This window comes from Brachyhypopomus gauderio, chromosome 21 (assembly GCF_052324685.1).
Source record: "Brachyhypopomus gauderio isolate BG-103 chromosome 21, BGAUD_0.2, whole genome shotgun sequence".
Taxonomy (NCBI): Eukaryota; Metazoa; Chordata; class Actinopteri; order Gymnotiformes; family Hypopomidae; genus Brachyhypopomus; species Brachyhypopomus gauderio.
In genome coordinates, this window is record NC_135231.1 from 9,611,329 (window position 1) to 9,633,895 (window position 22,567).

Here is a 22,567-nt window from a genome sequence, read left to right on the forward strand (position 1 = left end):
GAGACAGACGGACACCCAGACAGACCGCCAGACAGACCGCCAGACAGACAGACAGCACTAGTTGGATCACCTTTCAGCTCGCTCTCCGAATCGTCTGTACAGCTGTCAGTCTTCGGAGCGCTGTCCTCCGTCCTAAGCTGTCTCTTATCCGTGCACCGCGCCTCCGCGTTCGTCTCCTCGCCCGCAGCGTCCTGCTTTGATTTGCTGGTCTTGGCATACGAATCTGACGCTTGCGCCCCTACGGGCGTCGTGATCCTGGGCATGGGGTTAAAGTCCGAGCCGAAGCCATCCCCACGCGGTCCCCTATCACCCGCATACACGTTGTTCCCTCGGAAATAATCGGAGACAGAGACCCCACTTTGATCCGTCTGGCTGCTATTGTCCCCTAGTCGGATGTACGTAGACGGCTCTATAGGTTCCTTGGGGCTGTTGATATCAGCTGGGTACAGACAGGGGATAGCCTCCTCCTTGACACTGCTCGCCGGGAAAGGACACGGGTGCAAAGGCTGTTCAACAGGTTGAGCGCTTCTGTAAGTTTTAGAGCCTACTGTCCAGGCGTCTCGCGGCGACAGGTAATGCGTCTGCGGGTAGCCGCCGCTCGCCACGCCGTCCGCCTGCAGCTCGTCGCGTTTAGACAGAGGGGCACCGGCGATGCCCACGTTTCTCAGCATCTGACATCCATATTCTGCGGGCGTTTGCATATACATTCCGGAGTTAGCAGAGTAAGCCTCACCTCTGTACGGAGACGTTCCTCCCACCAGCGAATCCATCAGGAATGAACCGGCCGCCACGTTGTTCGGACATATTTTGCTATTGGGCATGACGCTGCTCTGTTTTAAGGCAATCTCGCTTATGTCGAAGAGGATAAGGACAGTGGGACGCTGACATCTTTTGGGGGGGCGAAAAATATCAGCAACATAATTATGGATTCAAGGTACCATGTCATGTGATTTTTAGACCAATAGCGTTTTGGAGTTGGCCTTGATGCTCTAGACTGTATTGACGTCAACGGGGTCAAGTTGGTGAACATATGTAGTGTTTCATGGAGCAATGGCGCCATCTAGTGGACACACGCGTGTAAGGACATCTCTTTTTCAAAGAACAAAGAGGAGTCGACCGTGAAAGATAAGCAGTTACGTGGCTTATGCGAGAACAGGAAGGCAAAGCGAGAAATGCAGGTAAAATAATGATGTGCTTGGTAAACGTGGTAAATATCCGGAAAAGGAAGTCAGCACAACACCATTTTACTGCCTCTTAGTCTGTAACACAGAGTGCACCCATACTAACGTATATTGTTTTTGGACGGAGGATTCTTATTGTCATATTACGCATTACGGAGGTATGTTTGCCACTCAGCAATGTTCGGCCGGTCGGCTGTTGGTCATATATTCTATTGGATATTGATATTGAGACCATGTGTGTTTTAAGAGTAATATAAAGTTTTTAATTTTAATAGGCTAATGCTATTTCTAGGAAGTATGCTCATACGGAAGGCCTAATTATATATGCCATATACCCTCGAATTAAACCATTGCTTATTAAAAAGGAATATAATCTAAAGTTTTCCCTCCATTTTTAGGCGAAAAGTATTATGCAGTCGGCAAATCTGGCTATTATAGACCTTATGAGTTTGGTTGGTTTGTCCACGCTATACCTAATGTATTTAAAAAAAAACATAAATAGCTCTACATATTCATATTGAATACGTTATTTGATGTTCACCAGGACATACAGCTACACTGTGATAGCAATAAAAATATTTCATGATCTATATTATCTGTTGTTTAATTGCTGTAATCTATTAACGTATCTGTTGTATATTTTTTTCGGAGGATTGATTTAAATTAATAAAAATCCGAACCTCTGTATAACAATGGCATATAATATTAATACGTGTACCTTTTAATTTAATTAGTATATAGGAATTTTCTAAAAGTGGTGTGAGCCACAAAACCTAATTGGACAAATTCGTACTTTGCTAAATAAACTTTAAGCATTTTGGTAAAAATAAAGAATAAATACATCTTAGTTAATAGCACACTCAGTTCGATCTGCATATTACGCATATATAGAATAAGAATTTTGTTTTAGATTGACTCGTTAAATTTACTTAGTTGCACATGTGGGAATGGAAATAAAGCGAGAAGGTTCTTTGTAGGTGATTGTTGTGTTATGCTCTGAACACTTCGCCCAGTTGTATATTGCCGTGCAGGGTGTTTTAGGCCGGACTAAAACATTGTAAGCCCTGACTACGATTTCACAAAGAATGAATAATGTGATAAATGAGAGATACATTGTTTATTTAAAGAATACTGTATTACTGAGCTGTAAGCTGTTTTTTGTGACTGCTACTAATATAATTATTATTTCTAATTCTATGTTTTGATTATGGTAGGTTATGGTAACCTAATGCAAAAAATATATAATTAAGGATTTTTTACATTTCAGTATTCATGCTAAATTAAGTTATGCAAATACAAAAATATTAAGAATGTAAATGTACTATGTGTTTTGGTGTTTATAGGCTATTTCATAGTAGCTTAATATTCTTAGAATTAATACTCCTCAGCAACAATTTGAGAAAAATAAAAGAAACAACAGACAAACAAAACAATACACTGCTAAAACACTGCAAACACGCCATTTGGCAACCAATGTCTTGCTCACGGCGTTATCTCTCTCAGGGGCGCCGACAGAGAGGTCACTGCCAATGACCCTTCATGAAGCACTGTGGATTATTTTCATTGGCTGAATGTCTTGTCTGTCATTTAGACTCATCAGTAGCTTTCCTTGGTGAATTTCTTAAAGGTGTGTCAGTAAGGTCTTTAAAAATGTGGTATCACACAAATAGCAGGGGAATTTACGAGATATTAGGATGTTTACTCGTTTTTATTTTGAGTTGTTATTTTATTTGGGTTGAGTTGTTTTATACAGCGGTACGTCACCAATAAAGTCATTTCTAGCTTATTTGGGAATAACCTCTTATAATTCCTTCACTACTTCAAATGTGAGAATGTAACGCTATCCATGCGCGCCGAATTAATACACAAGCTAAAAACTTTGTAGAAAAAAACACAGGAACCGTAGGAAACGCCGAAGTTTTAATTGGATAACTTCCAATACTTCTGCGGTGTATACCAACTTCTCCAAGGCTGGCCCATGTAAGATGTTATATGACGCACAGCACGGATAATATTAAAACACGACGAATTTACTTGATTTGATTTGATGCAACGTCTGCGCAGGTCTGCGGTGTGCGTCAGTCTACTTTGTGGTCCTGTGTCTCTATAGTTCATCACTTGTACATCAGGGTTCCAGTGATTTCCAGTGAGTTATATGTTGTTGTTTATCCCAGGTTGTGATTTCTGAGTTGGAAACAAACTTCACAAAGATCATTCCTGGGCACTGTTTTTTTTGGCATCGTTCGTCAGAAAATTTGAAGTTTGATGTCAAAAAATGCATTTTCTCTGAACAATTGCAAAATAATTGCAAAACTGTGGTGTACTTGTTTATTAATCACAATAAAGTATTCTGAAGGACGGATTCACTGTGCTCTGCAATATAATTTAATTTCAATACTTAAACGTCTAATTGAATGCTCTTTCCCTCGCTGTGTAACGACAAATTCAATCACGTGTCTGTGAGAATTAGCGCAGAAACATCGATCGCTTAATATTGTGACTTCTACGCCTTTGAGTTGTTTAGAATACTTATTAACTCTTCAAGCAACTACAGGTGTCACACGGTCAAACTTTACACGGTTACAGTTCCACTTTGTCAGTGACACTCGACAAAATCTATTTACGTAGTTTACTAGGGTCCTTAGTAATATGAAGTTGGCCATGCGTATTTTTAGAATTGACATAATATTTAATTACATGATGTTCCTTTCGGTGTTGCAAAGGCCTGTTTAATTTTACAGCTAAATACCTGATGTGTGTCTGACACGTATTAAATACAAAATTAAGCAATCACTAAGTAGTCATATCTGCCCCGAACACTTACACGTTGCGAGTCTTTTGTGGACTTAAGGGTATCCGACCATAAAATGCATTTCCAATTTGAAGTAACAACGTTTTACCAATTTTCCTTCACTAAACTGGAGTCCACCTACTGTGTTTGAATGGAAATTTATGGTTTCTGCAAGTAACGTCTTAAAGACAATTATAAATCAGAGAGGAATAATCGGAAAGCACATCCGCATTTTATTAAATTTTAATATCACGACGGACCACACAAATGAGCACAACTGGACAGAATATTTACAGCTTTTCATCACATCTACAGGAGAGCAGAAAGGTTCGGCTAGACGAGTAGCGGTCAGAGGAACGACAGGACTCACTTCGCCTGTCTGATGCAACACTGTACCTCGGTGTAAGCGAGACACGCCTGTAGCTTTGAGTGCTATACCATATGTTGCATTTAATTTTTGAGAGAACATGTGATGATGTGTGTGTGTGTGTGTGTGTGTGTGTGTGTGTGTGTGTATATATATATATATATATATATATATATATATATATATATATATATATATATATATATATATATATAGATAGATAGATAGATAGATAGATAGATGATATGTGTGTCTGTAGGTTACAGAAGGTAACTGGGACAGAAGGAAGCACATATATTTATTTCCTTGAGGGAATAATATGTTAATGTGCTGGCTAGTGGCTGCATTAATAGTATTAGCCCCCTACTGAAATATAAATGTTTATTTACCTCTGAAAATGAACATTTTATTAATAGACATCTTTCTTTAACTGTGCTTAGAATGTGTTTCTTTGAGATAAAAAAACCCCACACACATTAAATAAAAATATTTCTGATTATTTCCTCTTTGGGATGTTTCTTTTTAGATATATTACATCTGACATAAAATCTACATCCAGCTTGGATTTCAGTTTAATGGGGATTGAGCTCCAGACAGTGAGTCTGATGCTGGTGTCTGTGATGTCTCTGCCATTTCCTCCCTGTTATCCAAGAGCACGCTCAGCTGGGCTGCACTGGGCTGCACTGGGCCCCACTGGGCTCCACTGGGCCGGACACTCTGTTTTGCAGCTCCCTCTGTGCTCCGTCAGAAATAAACTCAATACTCACACGATAACAAACATGGCAGGCTGAGGCCAGCTCGCCAAAACTACGGCTTGCTTTAAAAAGGTCATATTTATTAATCACACGGACTGCAGGACAAATTTCACCTTCGTGGATACAATTCACGGGATGACACACACACACACACACACACACACACACACTGCTGGTGGCAGGATGACCCTCGGATCTGTGGTTGTGATAGGTGGACACGTAGAGGGCCTCTTCTTCACTCTGATGACGACGCAAGGCAAAGGAATTCGATAAATGATCTACGTCACTGAGCTGGGCCAAGGTTGGTGGGCGTGGTTAGTGAGCTCCTTCAGCCTTGATCCTTGGCTATGGGCCTCTCTCTCCTCCCTCTCCTCCCTCTCCTCCCTCTGCTATCTGTCCCTCCCTCTGCTCCACCACCAAAGCTTGCTGGCAATGAAAGCATGAATGTCCTCCGCTAGCAAGAGTTCTCTCTCTCTCTCTCTCTCTCTCTCTCTCTCTCTCTCACACACACACACACACACACTCTTGTTTCTATATTTGGAGGCACACTGGAATGCGTTAAAGAGTAAAAGAATGGGTGTGTTGAAACGAATGTAGCTTGTTAAATCAGTGTAACATACCTGCAGATGGTGTTTCTCTGCAAAAGGGGGTTCCTGATGTACTCTCACTCTCTCTCTCTCTCTCTCTCTCTCTCTCTGTGTGTCTCTGTGTGTGTGTGTGTTTGCTAACTGCAATTACTAAGCGCACACTCACAGTGTTAAAGAATCTACTAGAACAACATTAAAATGTCGGATGGGCTTCTAGTGGATACTCACTGGAAAACAAACAGAAAATAAATGTCCAAAGCACATGCCAAAGTTAGAACACATTTCATGCATGAAAATATCACATTTTACAGGGACAATAAAGTGTATTTACTGGGCGTGCTAAAGATGGTGTAGTTTAATGTGAAGGGTCAAAGTTTGGCTCCTTGCGCATTCCTCCTTGTGTTTGTACTTACACCCGTCGGTCGTCTGCGCTGCTCCACACGTTTCCTGGCTGAAGGAGGCCTTGATTCCGCTTTATTGCATTGGGTTAAAGGTGAAGGCCTTGACAACACTGAAGTTCAAAAACAACTTTTCATTATTTTTTTCCCCCTTCCTCTCATATGCACATGTGCAAACCGCACCCACGTAAATAGCCAACAAGCCCATATGTTGAAAACCACAAAATGACCATTTAGGTGTGTATACACACTGCATTGGGCTTCACACCAATTCCTCCAATTCTTCTCTCTGTTTTCCTCTCTCTCTGCCTCACATACACACACAATCTGCTTCAAACATGTGCACAATTTACTGTTTTACTGGTTTGCATAGGTAGGTGTGTGTGTGTGTGTGTGTGTGTGTGTGTGTGTGTGTGTGTGTGTGTGTGTGTGTGTGTGTGTGTGTGTGTGTGTGAATGAGACAGAGATTACACACAAGTCCAAGTCCCTGTGGTGCTGTGGTCCCGTCGACCTCTCTCCGCTAGCCTGCTCTATTCTTTTTTAAATCTCGCAAACCGAGCAAAAGAAGGCGGGGCCGCAGCACAAGATGTCTACCTATTTCTGCTCCGTAAAATGTTGAAGGAATCGGTTTTGCATACACACTGACTACAGCAGGAGTTAGTGGAGAAAGTGGCCGCTTGGACGTGTACGCTACTAGTGTTCATTTTCTTACTCCTTTCAAGTTTCTTTGTTCGGAGAGCAAGACTTTGTTGTTTACTATTTACTGCGGAAGAGAACGTCATTCCCTACGAACAGACGGTGCAATTAAGAGAAGAAAATAGCCATTTAGGGCCTCTGTCTTTATGGCAGTGTCTAGACTACAAGAGTGGCGATTCCATTTAGTATATACTAAAGAAGGTTATCTTTTCCTTCTGTCTTTTCCACGTACCCATGAGCCACAATATCACTACGAAAACATTTTGTTCCTTAAGTAAGCGTATTTTCAGTCAAAAACAGTCAAAATGCATTGGCACTCACCGTTCATCGCTGACTAATGAACGCCGTTTAAAAAGTTTACTAAAATGCTTGAGTGTGTGTGTGTGTGTGTGTGTGTGTGTATTTGTGTGTGCGCGCGCGCGTGCGTGCGTGCGTGCGTGTGTTTTATTATCCAACTGTGAATGGTTCTTTCAAGTGATGTCACTCTTTCCACAGCACCATTGCACTCAAATCGCAAATTGCTAAAACGTTAAATGCAACACAATATTTTTTCTCACTGGTTCACATTCTGAAATTCAGTCACCATTCATATGTAAATATGTCCACAATATTTATATTTATTTCTTATGTGATGTATCAGTATCATATATCGTACACAGACCAAGTGTAATCTTTGCGCTCTCTTTCTACAAGTCGAGAGATCACTGGGTATAACATAAAACAAATAATTTAAAGTAATAAACAATAGAGTAAAGCGCGCGAGGTTGCCCGAGCAATATAAAGAACATAGCAGCAAGGTTATGGAAAATGAACTTAACATTATATTTACAGTCACGAATGCACATTGCATAGTCTCTGTACAAGGAATACATTGTTACAGATTGTACAAGTCACAGTTTAAGAAGACGGAAATGTAAAATAAAAAAAAATATGACGATTCCAGCCCCAAGTACGAATTGACTGTTTTATGTTACATATTTACAACTAAAGCCATTAAACGCGAGGTTTTCTAACAAATGATAGCCTACTGCTTTGTGACAAAGCTACTTTCGAAATGATACCGGTGTAGGCCGTGGTATAGATTGAAACATTTTTATTCAGAACGACATAAAATAAATCTGAACTTGGATTTCTTAAACGCTACTTGAATTCAAATGGTCTCCTTGATTATTGGCCTAAACCCGCCATATCCACAAAATGATTCGTACAAATTTAGTCACTAATGTTGTCTAAGTATATATTCAGTATTATACATGAATTACATTGGTAAAGCCAATTCTGACCTGCATAACCACAATTTTCGGAAATATCAAGTAAAATCGACGCTAATCTGCTAACATCAGTTCAAGGTTTATAACAATGGATTTCCAGAGAAATACTGCAAACGGTCTCTGCTTAATTTCTTTTCTTTCATTCTCCGATTTTGGAACCAAATCTTCACTTGTCTATCGGTAAGGTTCAGCATTCGGGACAACTGCAGCCTTTTCTCCTTGTTGATGTAAACGTTAAAGAAAAACTCTCGTTCCAGTTCGCGAATCTGAAATTTGGAGTATGGACATCGCTTCTTTCTCGTGCGAGGGGTACCTTGGGGACATCAGAAGGGACAGTTCAGATCAATACCTTGCAGCACACTGGTATGTTATAGGTAGTGCTAAAACATAGTGAATTCTGCATCTTTCTCGTGCGTGCAATGTACCCAACACATGGTCATTTAAAGTCGCACAGACATAGTGGCATACGCAAACTGAACCTGAAATTTAACGTTTAGACAAAGCAAATGCGGGCGTTTTAGTTGGTTTTCTATTATTTTGCAGAAGCTTAAAGACTAAAGTTATGGTACGACATCAACGGTTCATAAAATAAGTAAGAGTACACTTGAAAGCACATTCGTTATAAAAGGTTAAATTCTACATGTGCGCAATATAAATGAAGGAATATTTATGAGTGGGCCTCCGTTGCTTGTTTTGACTCCAGGAACATATATACGTTGACATTATAAAGAAAACCAACCTTCGAAAATTATAAGAGCATTTCATTTAAAACGCGTGATTAGTAAAGCTTGTTCTGGGCAATTTGAACCGTCTTATTTCTAAGACGTGGCAGATAATATGTGATAAATCTGGCTAATATTCAGATGGATTTCCAGGTAACTGTATCTGTAGCCTATATCTGAGAATGCATCTACTATTAAGAGGAGATCATGCATAGATAGCCGGGTAGATAGATAGCTAGATAGCTAGATAGACAGACAGACAGGCAGGCAGACAGACACACTTCACACACTGACACGACACTATTATGTCAAATGCATAGGTCAAATCACGATCTGCACCACAGCTAATAGAGGTTTGCCCATTTTTGCACGCAAGCTGATAAAACTAAATTCACACGATGCCAAAAGCAGTGTTCTGCCCAATTGATTTTTACTCTCGACAACAGAGAAAGCCCCCTAAAATGCCCAACGCAAGTTCATGATCAAAGTTAGCATTTGTCACAATAGCGCACTCTTAAAATTTCACAGACTCCACGATAGCAGCGTCTGTGTATAACATCCTTTTTTTTCAAAGCGCGTTCCCATCGTAAAAATTCTTTTCGTTGGAGGAAAGAGCTTTGTAGGTTATAATAAAATCCTTTGAATGCTTATAAAACTCCACATAAAATCTGACCGACAAAACACCGGGCTAGTCCCTTAACCTTTCCCCATTTACAGCTTTGGTACCTACTCGAGTGGCTGATCTTGCTCGTGTTGCCGTCCTTTGTAGCTGAAGAGGTACACGATCCCGAATTTGTACGGTCCTCCTCGTCGTCCGCGTCCTTCTCCGCCTCGTCCACCCCCGAGACGGCGCTGGGCTGCTGGGACGGGCTCTCCAGCTTATTCGTCTCGCTCTTTTGTAAACAATGGTCAGGCTGATTGTCCGCGCCGCAGTACGCCGTCTCGAAAAAGCGATCAAACCCTTGAGGGAGCACGTTGTTTTTCCCCACGCCGGAGTAGAACCCGGTGGAAGGGTGGTTGGAGCTGGCATGGTGGTGGTGGTGGCTGTACACATTCTCGTTTTTCATGAGCATTTCTGTCATGGTGGATGGCGGAAGACAGTCCCTGTGCACCAGATCCTCTCCTGAGTAACAAGACGCATAGTTGCTTCTATGGTGCCATTTGCTGGAGGGGTCCAGGCCGTAGGAAACATCTCGCACCGGCTGCACTTGAGACAAATTTGTGGAATAAGGGTAAGTAATTTGCCGCGAAGGCCCCTGTGGAAGGAACGAAGATACGGTGGAAAATTCTGGGACGTAGTAGGTGCAGCTGGGGAGGTAGATGTTAGAGGCACAGCCCGTCCTGTCCGCAAACTCGGATGTCCGGTCTTTACGCGTCTGCGAGCAGAAGTTGCTCAGATTCACCGAGTTAAACATCTTTCCCCTGTACTCCGTACTATAGATAGATGTTTTGGATTCGAGCTGCAGAAGGAGAAAATTTGGGAAGGCGAGATGACGCGCTATCCGTCTAAGTCGCCCCGTAACACGTGATCGAAAGTAGATATTGTCATATATCAATTTGGAACGCTTGGATGTGTAGGAGTGGTTCACTTAGGTAAGATCTAAGAGATTCAAACGATTAATTTTCAAAACATCACAGGAGCACAGTGAAAATGAGTAACAGATTTCTGTTTGTTCTCTTAACGCAGTTTACGAGAATGAAAATAGGCATTTATTTTCTATTTATAGGTGTGTTTGAGAGCCTATATGCTTAAGTAGCATGGTTTATGATTTTATGAGGTAAGACGTTTTAATATTCTTATATATTGATATTATTTTTAGTTAACTGAATACGTAAAGTGTAAGGACTTAGACAATTATGACATTTATGTACTATTTCATGTTAACAATGCTTTAGCCTTCGCTAACAGTGATGTGCTAGTTTTTAGTCGAACAGTCAGTGCAGTCAGCTAGTTTTGATAAACAGCAGTACCTGGACAGATCTCAGATGTTAACTCCTCCCTGAATGAACGTTGTAGTCTTTGCAACAGTTTTGTGTTTCACAGACATAAATATATTTGCCTGCATTCGTTTGGTGATCATTCACATACCGTACAGGCTACGGAGGGCGATACGTGCACTGTTACTGATCATTGTGAATGATAAAACTCCAGTCAACTTGACAGATACATAGGTCCAAATGTTTGGAAGTCTGCAGTGACTTTTTCCTCGTTATCAATTACCAGTCTATATAATGTACTCCGATATATACAACATTTATGTGAAAGGGCGTTACTTTGTACAAACAAAATTCCTTTTGTAGTATCTACATATTCCTCTTGAAGATGACAGAGATTATTTTAAATGTTGGGTTTTAAGTTGACATATATATGTATACCATACATTCCCAAATGAAACTGACATAGAAAATAAAAGCACAGTGAAACATATATTTGTGTTTGGCCCTCTTTACACTGCACTGCACGTTTTTTTTCTGTGCAAACACATCAAAAAGACCTTGTCTGCATTTCCAAGTGAAAACACGATATCCAGGCATCAGCACTCACACCGCAGTATGCTGTGTTTTATGAAATCTATTTTTAAATGGTATTCTTTCACTGTGAGAACCTAGACGAAAAATATGCCTCGGGTAATTTTCCCTTTGCAGGATATATATTTTCAGAATGCTATCACTGACTGTGAAGCTGTTTCTTAATGTTGCCTTGTGCCTCCTGAAGTTCAGGTTTATTTTCCAAATCGATAGCACTGAGAAATTTGACAAATATGCTTAGATAAGCGAATAATAATAAACGCATGGGCGTTAATGCCCTCGTGTTTTGTGCACAAATGTACCTGCGCTACGTTTTAGCTTCCTTTAAACTAAGGAAAATCTATTAGGCCGATTTGGCGTTTATTTTTGCATGGTAAACATCTGATAGGCTAACCTGGTGAATGTCATTATTGATACACTTTATAGACCAACATAAGTAAACTAATGAGGCACCAATTGTTTATGAGGTTAATTGTTTCCCGTTCGTTGTCTGCACTGTAATGATATTGAAGTCCAAATAAATTATTTAGAAGACCAATGCTCTATTACCACAGTTTATCTTTAAAACACCGGGCTGGCTATTTCGACTAATCAAACATTTACGCTCCACACCAAGAATATGTAAATCAATTATGAAACCGAATGATAACGACACGTGAAAACAGAGTCCAATCAAAAGAAGCTCAAAAGGTCTTAACCGTAACCTGACTGATTTTTAGGTTTAGAAAATCAACCAGTTTAAATTTTTAAATGAGCTGCCACACATTTGTGGGGAATGTATGTGGTAATGACTTTAGTTTGTGTAAAGCCCATTTTACACAGACAAAAGGCTGGCGTGCAAGATGCCTGCAACCAAGTACAATGAAACCAGACAGCTGTCCAGACACAGCACTTGAATTTGACCACTAAAATTCTCACTGCAGTTACCATAAATGGAGTAATAGCCGAAAAGACAAGCAATGAGCTCTTTGTTCTACTCAAATAAAAAGTAACGAAACGGTCGCTCACGTTTGGATAAAAATTTAATAAATATAAATTAATGAACTGATTGAAACAAGGCAAAACTGCCCTTAGTTTTCATAACTCGCGAACACGAAGGAATTTAAAGCAGTGCAGTATGTATAGGTGGGAGTATACCGAAATACTAGATCACCGAGAATGAACATTATACACTGATTATACACTATACCTTACTAGCTTTTGCCTTATAGAAAATACCTTACCAGATTTTGCCTTTGCACCTATAGGTATGATTTCTGCCTTAATTGATATGGCGTTGGTTGATCATATTTACAGAGTAAGTAAATCACTGATTGTGTTTAATTTTCTGCAGAAAGATAAATGCAAAAGAAATGGAAGAACACAAACGCCAAAACCAGAACGAATGTAAATAGGAAGAAGAGCTGATAAACCCGAAAAAGATCCTGGAATATAACAGTAACGCATAACAACTTAAAGGAAACACAGATGGAATCGGATTGATGTATGTTTCTAAAATATCTAAAACTTTTCATGAAATCCGAATTTTTATTGATAAAAAAAAATGTGTTGGCTGGTCGCAAAATTTCATTGCGCATATGAATACGTCACCATTGCGGCCAGAATTATCTGTGTACAACCATAAACTGATTGTTCCACTCAGGTGACTTGCATAACAAAACCATTTTGTGTGTAAACCTAGTTGAAATGTGTGCGTCCTATGTGTATATGATCTCATATTGCACGTCCTCTGTCCCGCTCGCAGTAGGACCCTGAAGTTCAAACAAAGGCTCGGCTTTTCAGCCTTCAAAACAAGCCCCATTTCCTCGCGAAGGGTTAGCCCCTGCTGGAGATGTCGACAACGGTGGACACTGTGAACTACGATTTGAATTGAACTACCTGGTCATGTAAAAAGGCAGAGAAAACATCTAAAGTCGTGAAAGCTACTGAGCACAGAGGTGTTGTAAAAAGCTCGCGATGCACTCGGCCTCACACTCGACCTAAAACCATCACTTTGAAGCCTCATATCTTTTTGTCTGTGGAATCTAACTAATGTCACCGTCGATCCATAATTACAGAGTTAAAAAATGTAGCGCAGATCTCGAAAAAAAATACAAGAGACCTCTAAAAGAGTCGCACCTTAGACTGGATATTTAACGCGGTTCTGTAGGGTAAGCCAATCGCAATACATGTAGCTTAGAAGCACATGGGTTCGTCAGACCTGAAAGCTGAACCCCATCGTGAATTTGCATAGCCCTCACGTGGCCAGTTTCTTCGACAGTTTGTGTGTGTGCATCCATACAAATCCACCGTCATGTTGCAAGCGAGATATATGCATGTACATACATGTACATACGTGCAACAATGACCTATCTGAACTGGCTACGGTAATATAGATAGAAACGGGTGTAATAATATAACAGTCCCCTCATGGCCTAGATAAATTTAATTGGATGTAAGTCTGGCTGTTAAACTCGCTTGTATGAACTGTGAACTGTTTTAAACGGCAACAAAAATCCCCATTGTGTTTCTTGTTTCCACTTTTTTCATGTTTTTTTTTAACTGAGCGAGAACCCAACCAACCAGTTACAAATTAACCTATATAAATTAGATTTTTGCATACATATAGATCATAGATGCTTATTAAGGGTGATATTTGATTGAAGTAAATTGTGTCATGCGTAAGCGGAGAAGTAACTGTTGGATTTTAGAGTGGTTCCAGGGACGATCGTGATCATTTTGTTAGGTATGATGCTCTGCTATGTATAACAGAAGAAGCCAAATTTGGTGTAACGGCAAAAGGCTATATTGTTTCATGTCCTGTGAAAAAATAAAAGAACAGCGTTAGACACCAACGCTGAAGCAGTCGTAAATTTAAGATAAGCTCGAGCTCTTTTCTCAAACGACCCAAAAGCCAGTTTAACTATCCTTTACAAAATACACGCAATGTTTAATTGGGCTGGAACGCGTTTGATTGTTATATTAGGACTTTTGAGCATTCTGGTGGCAGTATAGACATATGTTATTGCAGAAAATATAATGATGCAAACAATGCTGAAACTTTTTTGTCTGCAATATGCAATTTGTTTGCAATCCACTACTTGCCAAACCGATACATTTTACAAGATATGAATTCATTAACGTTATCAACAACTATTAATAGCTGCAGATGTTATGTAGGAAAAACTCTCTTCTTGAATGTAATTGAACCAAAGTGAATATAGCGACCAAACAGATAAGCTGTTTTACTCCCCTGCGTCGGCACAGCATTCTGAAATAATAAGAAACCTAAATACAAATAGTTTTACGCTTGAAAATGTAGTATTCATGGCAACGTCGTGCTTAGCTCAAATTAATCATACGCATTAATATGCATAGGTACCAAACCATATAATGATTTCCAAACTATCACTAAATAAAAAGGAAAGAAAGAAAGAAAGAAAGAAAGAAAGAAAGAAAGAAAGAAAGAAAGAAAGAAAGAAAGAAAGAAAAAAAATAAAATGAAAAATTTTGTTTCCACGTGTACGTGGGCTTACGGTCTACTTTTTTATTCAAAACAGAGCATTTCAAATGTAAGCATCTACATGTAAGCGCCTCAGATAGCGAATTGCTGCTGCATCGCTCGCGTACGCTTAGCAGCAAAATTCGTGCGGAAACACAATGAATGAAAAGCCTTTTTAACACTACTGAAAAGCAGGGTAGGCCGAAATCAGCCCGATACTCCAGTATAAACGCTTGTCTGTGAATTCCGCTGTTGCTTTCCATAATATTTGTGCTCAATTAAGAAGAATAAAGATGTCCCCGAGGAGCAGTTCAATGTTGCTACAAGAAACAACCAGCGGTCAGAAACACACCACATATTCAGGTTTACTGCAGCCTTGCTATTTATGCCAAAACGGCGCGCGCGAAAGTTCGATCTACCCCAGCTCAGTCGCATACCTGTTGAAAAGCTATATGCCTAAAGACCGGGGCTTTTCGGTCTTCCCAAAAGCCAAATTGTTAAAATCAACATATTTAGTGCACGGGGAGAAATCGCCAAGTTGAATGAAAAGGGGTCTCGTAGTGTAATGAAACAGCAAACAGTTACAGAGTGATATAATTTTCTGAAAACTATTCGGTGAAACCGTAACCATGCAGATTCATGCAGATCCATGCAGATATAATCTTGTAGTAATGTTCAGGGACCGTTGGGTACCTGTCCGGTTCCAGGGCGCCGTTGACAGTTACCCCTGAAAATGGTCATATGTGTTTCAATACTTCACACGACAAGGGAAATGTTAACAAGATGGCATGTGACGAGTATGTACAGATGTACAGATCGATCTAAACCATCTACATCTACAGTATAAATGGTTAGGAATAACATTATCATAATATTTAAAGAGGTCTTACATTAGTGCGGTAGTGCGTGGCAGCCTATTTAAAATATTGCATATTTAAACATTTTTCAAAGGATAAAAAACAAAGTTTAGGGTGGCTAGAACTCAACGTTCGTGTAGTTATTGTAGTGATTAGTAACAGTCTTCATCTTTGGGGGATTAAAACGCTCATGTTGAATGCTGCGGTTCACTTGCCGTGCAAAAGTTAATTTATAACAATCGTGTATAAATCAGTTTTAGTCGACTAAACGCAGCGACATTACGTTTTTGTATTTCTTATTTCTGAAACGGAATTTTGTCGACTCTCTTGATATAGGATATGTGGACCCCATATAAGGCGCATACTACCTTGACCTTCAGTGCGCGCGTTGCCCCCGCCCACCAGGCCGGGCCTACGGCGAGGGGTGGGGTTGGGTGACGGCCTCGTCCTATTCCTGCTGGAGTCGAACGTTTCATAGTGGCACTCACAAAAATTTGGATTGCGAAACCGGATGCGCACATTTTCATAACCACGTGTAAAGCCTTTTCAGGAACTTTTAAAGAACCCTTTTACAGTTTATTTAGCGATGTAAACAATGCAACGTTTTGCTAATTTATTCCCAGATAATATCCAACCATGGCTCATTGTGTATTTTAATACCATTTTATAAGGTCATCCTCGATCCATAAACCCCTCATGAACGAGTCTCTTTAATGCAATCTAGCAAGAGTTGTATTGAGAATCTGGCCTTGGGTTTACATATTTGTTTTTGAACAACTTAGTGCACAACACTAGCCTCGCGGCAGTAGGGCGGTTGCAGCGCAGGTCAGAGGTAATGGCCTTGTAGTCATTTTTTTGTCAAAGCCATGGAGACGGAGGTATGGGTGCCATTGTAAAATAGCACAACAACACCAAATTCAGCACCCGACGTCAGTGTGAACCCTTTAAAACGCCTTTGAAGCCGTATTAGATTGCTTAAACAGAATGCACGTTGGGTTACTATTTATACTGAAACTTTATAAACTCAATGGAGAAAATGCAACAGGGTTCCCACTGATAAGACTGCTGTTATGGTTTTGAGAAAGATGAAGCATACGACTGTAATTCACGAACGTCAAGGTTTTGAATATTTATTTCCCAACGTTTCTCAGGTTTCTCCACAAGTGCTGACGTGCCCCGTCCCCGGAAGCCAAGTAGTTGTTGCTGTCTTGAACAGTCTAACTGATTGTAGGTTCTGTTTTTTAAGTAACCTTTGTAGTTTCGATTGTATCAGTTGTAGAGTTTTGATGCAGACACACACCGAGGGTGAGGTCGCCAGACCACACGACAACACAAGTTCTGTGTGAAGGGCAACGGTGCAGCTCAATGACCTCTGCGCAGGGGAGACGAGCCCCCATAAACAGATTGAGCCAGTCTCAAAGTCAAAAGCGCCGCGGCGCATAAAATACCATTGTTAAGACTGAAGCGTTTGCGCTTAGAAAAAAAAAGCCTAAACCTGTATAAACCTAGCTGACACAGATCTGCAAATTTCACTTAAATGCATTTATTGTTTTAGACCTACGTTAGGATTTTGGCTATATAAATACCCGACACTGATACAACACAAGTATTCACCTATTACGTATGCCAGTCGTTGCGGTATTACTAAGAATCAGTTGTGGAAGAATGTTCCTCTAGCTCAAGAAAACAATTTGCTTTAATGAGTGCAATTACCGTGAACTGTGATATTACCTTCAAACGCTAAAATCTCTATATGTGAGTCACCACGCAACGTACAGACTTTCTTGAGATACAAAACGCTTTCCCCCCCCTCTAGTTTCAGAGATACATTAACTTCGGCCGACGGCTCGTAGAATCTAATATCAATATCGAGAATCGCATAGGTGCCGTTTCAGCGTTTTCCGGGTAGCATACCATCGACAGAATCATTTGGCACCGGCGTCGAAATTCGGTCCAAAATATGCCTTGCAATCAGGCAAAGCATACCGCTCATGCTGAGCTAGTCCTTTCAGTGCTCGGTAAGGGTGCTAGGAGCTAGTATCCGCTAGGTGGATATCTTTACTCGGTTAGAGTGTTGTGGAGTGTCGAAGGGTCTCGGGTTGCAGGTCTAGATGGTTGTACCAAGGCAAATATTTTAGCATCTGTTTGACCGGTTTAAAGGGTAGGTGATAATATTCTGTGCAGTTATTGCTAACTGACAGAAAAAGAGCGTACAGCCTGCGTTTACCGTGCCTGTGTATCGGTGGGACGGAGGCGAACACAGCTATTGCCTATGGGGACTTGCCTGCATAATATCGCCTATCACTGTGAAAACGAATTAAAATGTGAAACCATTCAGGGGTTACGTAAGTGAGAGCACATTTTATTCCAAGAACCAATACTGAACCCATGCACACTACTATAAGACGAACAGGCGCGCAGGATAACAAGCCTTGTTCACGAACTAGATACAGCCTTATTTTTTGGTGGTAGCTGGCTCAAAGGTTACCGTTAAGGTTCAGTTCAACCAACATTACTCAAGCCCCATTTTACAATTAAGAGTAACACAATCTCGTTAATTATTGGAAGCAAACCTAAACTCCAGAACACGTGCGTATTATGTGACGTGGTATAACCTGTTTATCAAGAGAAAAGTGTTAATTAGGGACTGCTTTAACAGTGACGTTAACAGACTTTATTTATCAGAAACCTTGGGTTACACATACATCAATACATTCATTAATTCGTAACGTTATATACAAGACAGTTTAAGATAATCACAGAATAAACGCGACATTGGTGAAACGTAAAAGAGACAAAATAAAAAAGAGAGAAAGTTAAGGAATAATATATGACAGAACACTTATACCAATGACATAACACGCTTTTCACAGATTCACAAAAGGAGGATTTAAAGTAAAAAATAATGACTATAATTTTATGATAGTAATAATACTAATAGGAATAATAATAATACTGACAATAACAACAATTTCTCCTTCTTTGTCTTCTTCGTCATCTTCTTATTATTCTTATATTATTATTATTATTATTATTATTATTATTATTATTATTATTATTATTATTATTATTATTATTATTAATAATAATGATGGAGATATTTTAACTTTTAAATGTTAAATAGCAGGTCTCATGAATACTTCTTCGTCCACAAGAGTAAGACATTCTTTTTTCACTTTTGATAAAGTGTCTCAAAATAATGCATGCGCGAGAATGAAACGTAAAACCGGTCGAAAAAAATAATTTCTTTGTAGTATTAGCTAACTATAGACATAATCAACATGCAGCAAATATAGATTCTTTTCACTGGCATTTGTTTATTAATTTTTAGATAGTATGTAACATTTCAGACAAAACGATGGTTTCCACTTATTGGGAATATACATCGCGATATTTTTTAGGCTCGTGTCCTATGTTCTCAATACATTATGCACTTTTCCTTTCACCTTTCAGTAACGCAAATGTCACTTACAATAGATTAATCATGCACTTCCCTCTCAAAAGCATTTTAGTGGCTTAATTAAGTAGGCCAACCTTGTGTCAGGGGACGTGCAATTATGAAATAAATTATGATCTAGTATTATTGCAGCAAACCAAAGTTGGAGCACGAATCTAACCTTTCACAAGGTTTACCTTTAACGTTGTTTTAGCAGTAACAACTTATAACTGTTTTCCGTCGTGACCAAAGTATGAATCCCAAGAGCGACAAAGCAGTGTGAGCGCGTGAGAAAAGAAGGGCACTGATCTCCTAAAATATGCCGAAGTGAAAAGAAAATCGTTAATAATAATATTTCAATTTCTAGCCATGAAAATGTTGGCATGTAAACTGCAGTTTTTGTTTTTCAAGTCGTTCGGATCTATTCAGCGTCTGGAGCGCCGACTCTGTGGCCATGACCGTGAACGTGCCCAGTAACACGTGGCGATCACTGGGGAAGAGAAATAAGGATGTCCTGGTTGTCCATCGGTTTTAAGTCTTTTTCTATTCCTCGTTGTAAAGATCTGCTTTTAGTGAGGATTACACATTTACACATATGGCGACAGTGAAACTCGTGAAAATTCACAATTCTTCATAGACTGCAATTGTTATTGAGTCTAATCACTACTACAGTTTTGGGAGTTTGTCTGAATTAGTTTGAATTGACATTAGACCGTATTTATTTCTGAACAAGACACCATCAGATATCACAGAACTCCTGCACTCTGTAATAGTTACGAAATAATAAATAGCTTACGTGTATGTGAGCATATTTCACAAAACATTTTCAATTGCCAGTAAATACGGGCGTATAATCTCGCTTTTGTGGAATATCTCACAGCTTAATTGTGACTAAATGTATATATATACTGAATATATATTCAGTATATGTTGAAATGAAATGTGAAATAGGAAGAAAAGTGGCCGAGAGAGCACGTCTTTTTCAAATAAAGCAAGGAAATGTAACAAACGTTTACACGACACAAAACGCCGAACGCTGTAGCCACTTTAATACACACTGCTGTAAAATTGTGAAAACAGCAGAGCTGTGTCTGCCATCATTTGGTCGCTTGCCCCTGAATTCATTTCTGCATGGTTATGCAATTTGCTTTTACGCAAATTAATGCATAATGAAGCAAATAAAGAGAATAATACTGCTCTGTTGCCATATTACCCTCAGTGGAATAGTGGTGAGATACTACTGCTGAGCGATTCACACGGTCCTTTTAAAAGAAGGACAATGCTTGTTCTCGCAGCAAAAGTCTCTTCTTCTTCATACGTCGGTTCTGAAACCAGATCTTAACCTGTTGGTCGCTGAGATTTAGTCGATCTGACAGCTCCCTCCTCCGCTGCCGGGTGATGAACTCGTTCAGCATAAACTCGCCCTCCAGCTCGGCCAGTTGTAGCTTGGAATAGGGTTTTCGTTTCTTGCGGGTCCGGGTGTGCATAGGGTACCAAGGGGCACCTAGAGGGGGCAGAGTGCGAGTTATGAGTTAATAACGGCATCTGTACATCAACAATGAACACTGTTTCATGACATTGTTATACCCACCATCAAAGTACTGGTTAAATCTGCTTTAACTAGCAAAATCTAGGCCTACTTGACAACTGATGGCAAAGAAAAAGGAAACACCCTGCAGATACCCCTGTGCTGAGACACACCAGCGATTTACATGCGTCACGTGAGATTTTACTGTTTCAGTTCAAATTTTACAGTTAAAGTCTTTCTTACAAATGATATCACTTGGTTATAAATGATGCATTCCGGCATGGAGGCAAACACCAATTCGCTTTACGATTCACTAGAGCACAAAGCGCACCTTTTTCATTCACAGATTTGCTGTCATCTACACTACTCATATCCTCTTTCATTAAAAATAACATAGAGCTTTAAAGATCGCGTCGATGTAAAGACTGTATTTTAAGCCGAGGACGGTAACGTGTACAGATAACAGCATCAAGACTGACGAATTTTATGGTGTTGTGTTTACCGGTTGTATAAATGAGTGAACGCTAAGGCTAGTGAATATTGTAGGGCAGCCCCTAGCGGCGCCGATCCACCACGCACGTATCCCGCAGGCAAATCGCTGCATTTGACAGCATGCCCGCCAATACCGTCCTTTGCAAAAAAGTTTAGCAGGGTTAAAGCATTGGTTCGTGAATGCCCTAAACAGCAACGCGTTTCTGTGCTCCTTGCGGTGCCGCGGAGCGGGTGACACCCACCTCCCCCTGTCGAGATGTTGCCCGTGTGGTTCCCCGGCGACAATAGGGTCTGTGGGTCGCTACCGGATGTTTTTCCTCCGTCGTTGAGGACCGAGGAGCTGGAATCGGACTCCAAAGACTGGCAGGACGGCGGGTTTTGGGTCATATGCTCGGTGCCATAGTCATACTTGGTAAAGGTACCACCGTTACCCATCCCATTGTGCAGTCCTTGGTCTGACGATACTGATGTCTCTCTTCCTCTCTCCTCGCGCTTGAGGTTGCCGTCCGGACAAGCCTCCCTGCTCGCGCCGCCGTTACCATAATAACACTTCTCCTCCGGTCGGGCTATTTCGCCACAAGATCGGTTGAAAGATGGATTAATGGACACAGGACCGCTGAAGTAGGACTGGGGATATCCATTGCACGACTCCGATGGATTCCACGGGAGAGAGCAAACATTGTCCCTTCTTGGGTACGAAAGAGACGGTAGCCCCGCCAGCTGTCCCCCTGAGGCTCTAAAATTCGGGAAGTAAAACGTGTCTCCAGTGTGGATGTTTACCAAAGGTCCCACAAAACCAGGATTAAGGAGATTATGCTCGCCCATTTCCGCGGGCCTGACCAACAGCTTCTAGTTTATTGCAATCTGACATTTAACATAGTTAAACCAGGAGGTGCACCTGATTGGTTATCTCCACATCACGTGCAGGATCTTTACTCGAACTCTAGAAGGTACCACCCACTTGGTCTATTTTAGCCAAAACAAAACATTAACTTCAATATAGTGTATTTTAAATGATTTTTAAAATGCTATGCATGAAATATCTTATTTAAAATATACATTCGTGCTTTTCATTTATTCGAGTTGTGCTTTACAAACTATTCTTCTTTTTTGCTGTAGTGAGAAATAAATATATATATGTACACACATATATACACATATACAACTGTCCCCAGCCTCGTTTAAAATAAATATTTGTTAGTTGGCAAATAATCTGCGATTTATTTTTTTAAACAAACACTTTCTTTTTGGAAATAGGGATCGCTGGTGACATTTTGTTTTGGTTCAAATTACGATTGAATTCAGTGTCATATAAAGCTGTGATCCACTTTTACAGGCTTGTTTTAAAGAAAGACCGATGCTCAGTGCTTCACTACACTCGTATTTACTGTAACAAGGTCAGCAGGTTGAAACCGTTGGCTCTGTAAAATAAGATGATATTCTATGAGAATACTTTGAAAGTCCGTCGTATATTTC

The 22,567-nt window shown here is 40.2% G+C and overlaps 3 protein-coding genes and 1 long non-coding RNA gene across 5 annotated transcripts in view; 1 reads left to right on the forward strand and 3 right to left on the reverse strand.

The window, feature by feature from the left end:
- Positions 1-949, reverse strand: part of hoxc10a (homeobox C10a) — a 64,287-nt gene extending 63,338 nt beyond the window's left edge. For both annotated transcript variants that reach the window (XM_076984236.1, XM_076984237.1), the window contains exon 1: positions 71-949. In XM_076984236.1, coding sequence (XP_076840351.1) covers positions 71-821 — 751 coding nt within the window. In that variant the 5' untranslated portion in view covers positions 822-949. The remainder of the gene's footprint in view (positions 1-70) is intronic.
- A 6,423-nt stretch (positions 950-7,372) lies between these two features.
- On the reverse strand, positions 7,373-10,234 carry hoxc11a (homeobox C11a). The gene is made up of 2 exons (XM_076983714.1): positions 9,499-10,234; positions 7,373-8,359 (listed from the first exon to the last, which is right to left on the reverse strand). The coding sequence occupies exons 1-2, from the start codon at positions 10,181-10,183 to the stop codon at positions 8,127-8,129; spliced, it is 918 nt and encodes a 305-aa protein (XP_076839829.1). The 5' UTR covers positions 10,184-10,234; the 3' UTR covers positions 7,373-8,126.
- Positions 10,235-10,426: 192 nt separating this feature from the next.
- LOC143484793 (uncharacterized) lies at positions 10,427-14,644 on the forward strand. Its single transcript, XR_013122719.1, has 3 exons — positions 10,427-10,546; positions 12,631-12,780; positions 13,042-14,644. It is a non-coding gene; the product is annotated as an uncharacterized LOC143484793 (long non-coding RNA).
- Positions 14,645-18,294: 3,650 nt separating this feature from the next.
- On the reverse strand, positions 18,295-21,970 carry hoxc12a (homeobox C12a). The gene is made up of 2 exons (XM_076983715.1): positions 21,334-21,970; positions 18,295-20,575 (listed from the first exon to the last, which is right to left on the reverse strand). Exons 1-2 carry the CDS (start codon positions 21,914-21,916, stop codon positions 20,337-20,339), a joined length of 822 nt encoding a protein of 273 aa, XP_076839830.1. The 5' UTR covers positions 21,917-21,970; the 3' UTR covers positions 18,295-20,336.
- Between the last annotated feature and the right edge of the window lie 597 nt (positions 21,971-22,567).

Excerpts from the sequence above, each read along its gene's own strand:
- hoxc12a (XM_076983715.1), bottom strand. The coding sequence starts at position 21,916 with ATGGGCGAGCATAATCTCCTTAATCCTGGTTTTGTGGGACCTTTGGTA. Across the intron at positions 20,576-21,333 it reads CAACATCTCGACAGGGGGAG|GTGCCCCTTGGTACCCTATG; the intron begins GTGGGTGTCACC and ends TGCCCCCTCTAG.
- hoxc11a (XM_076983714.1), bottom strand. The coding sequence starts at position 10,183 with ATGTTTAACTCGGTGAATCTGAGCAACTTCTGCTCGCAGACGCGTAAA. Across the intron at positions 8,360-9,498 it reads GAGCAAGATCAGCCACTCGA|GTACCCCTCGCACGAGAAAG; the intron begins GTAGGTACCAAA and ends GATGTCCCCAAG.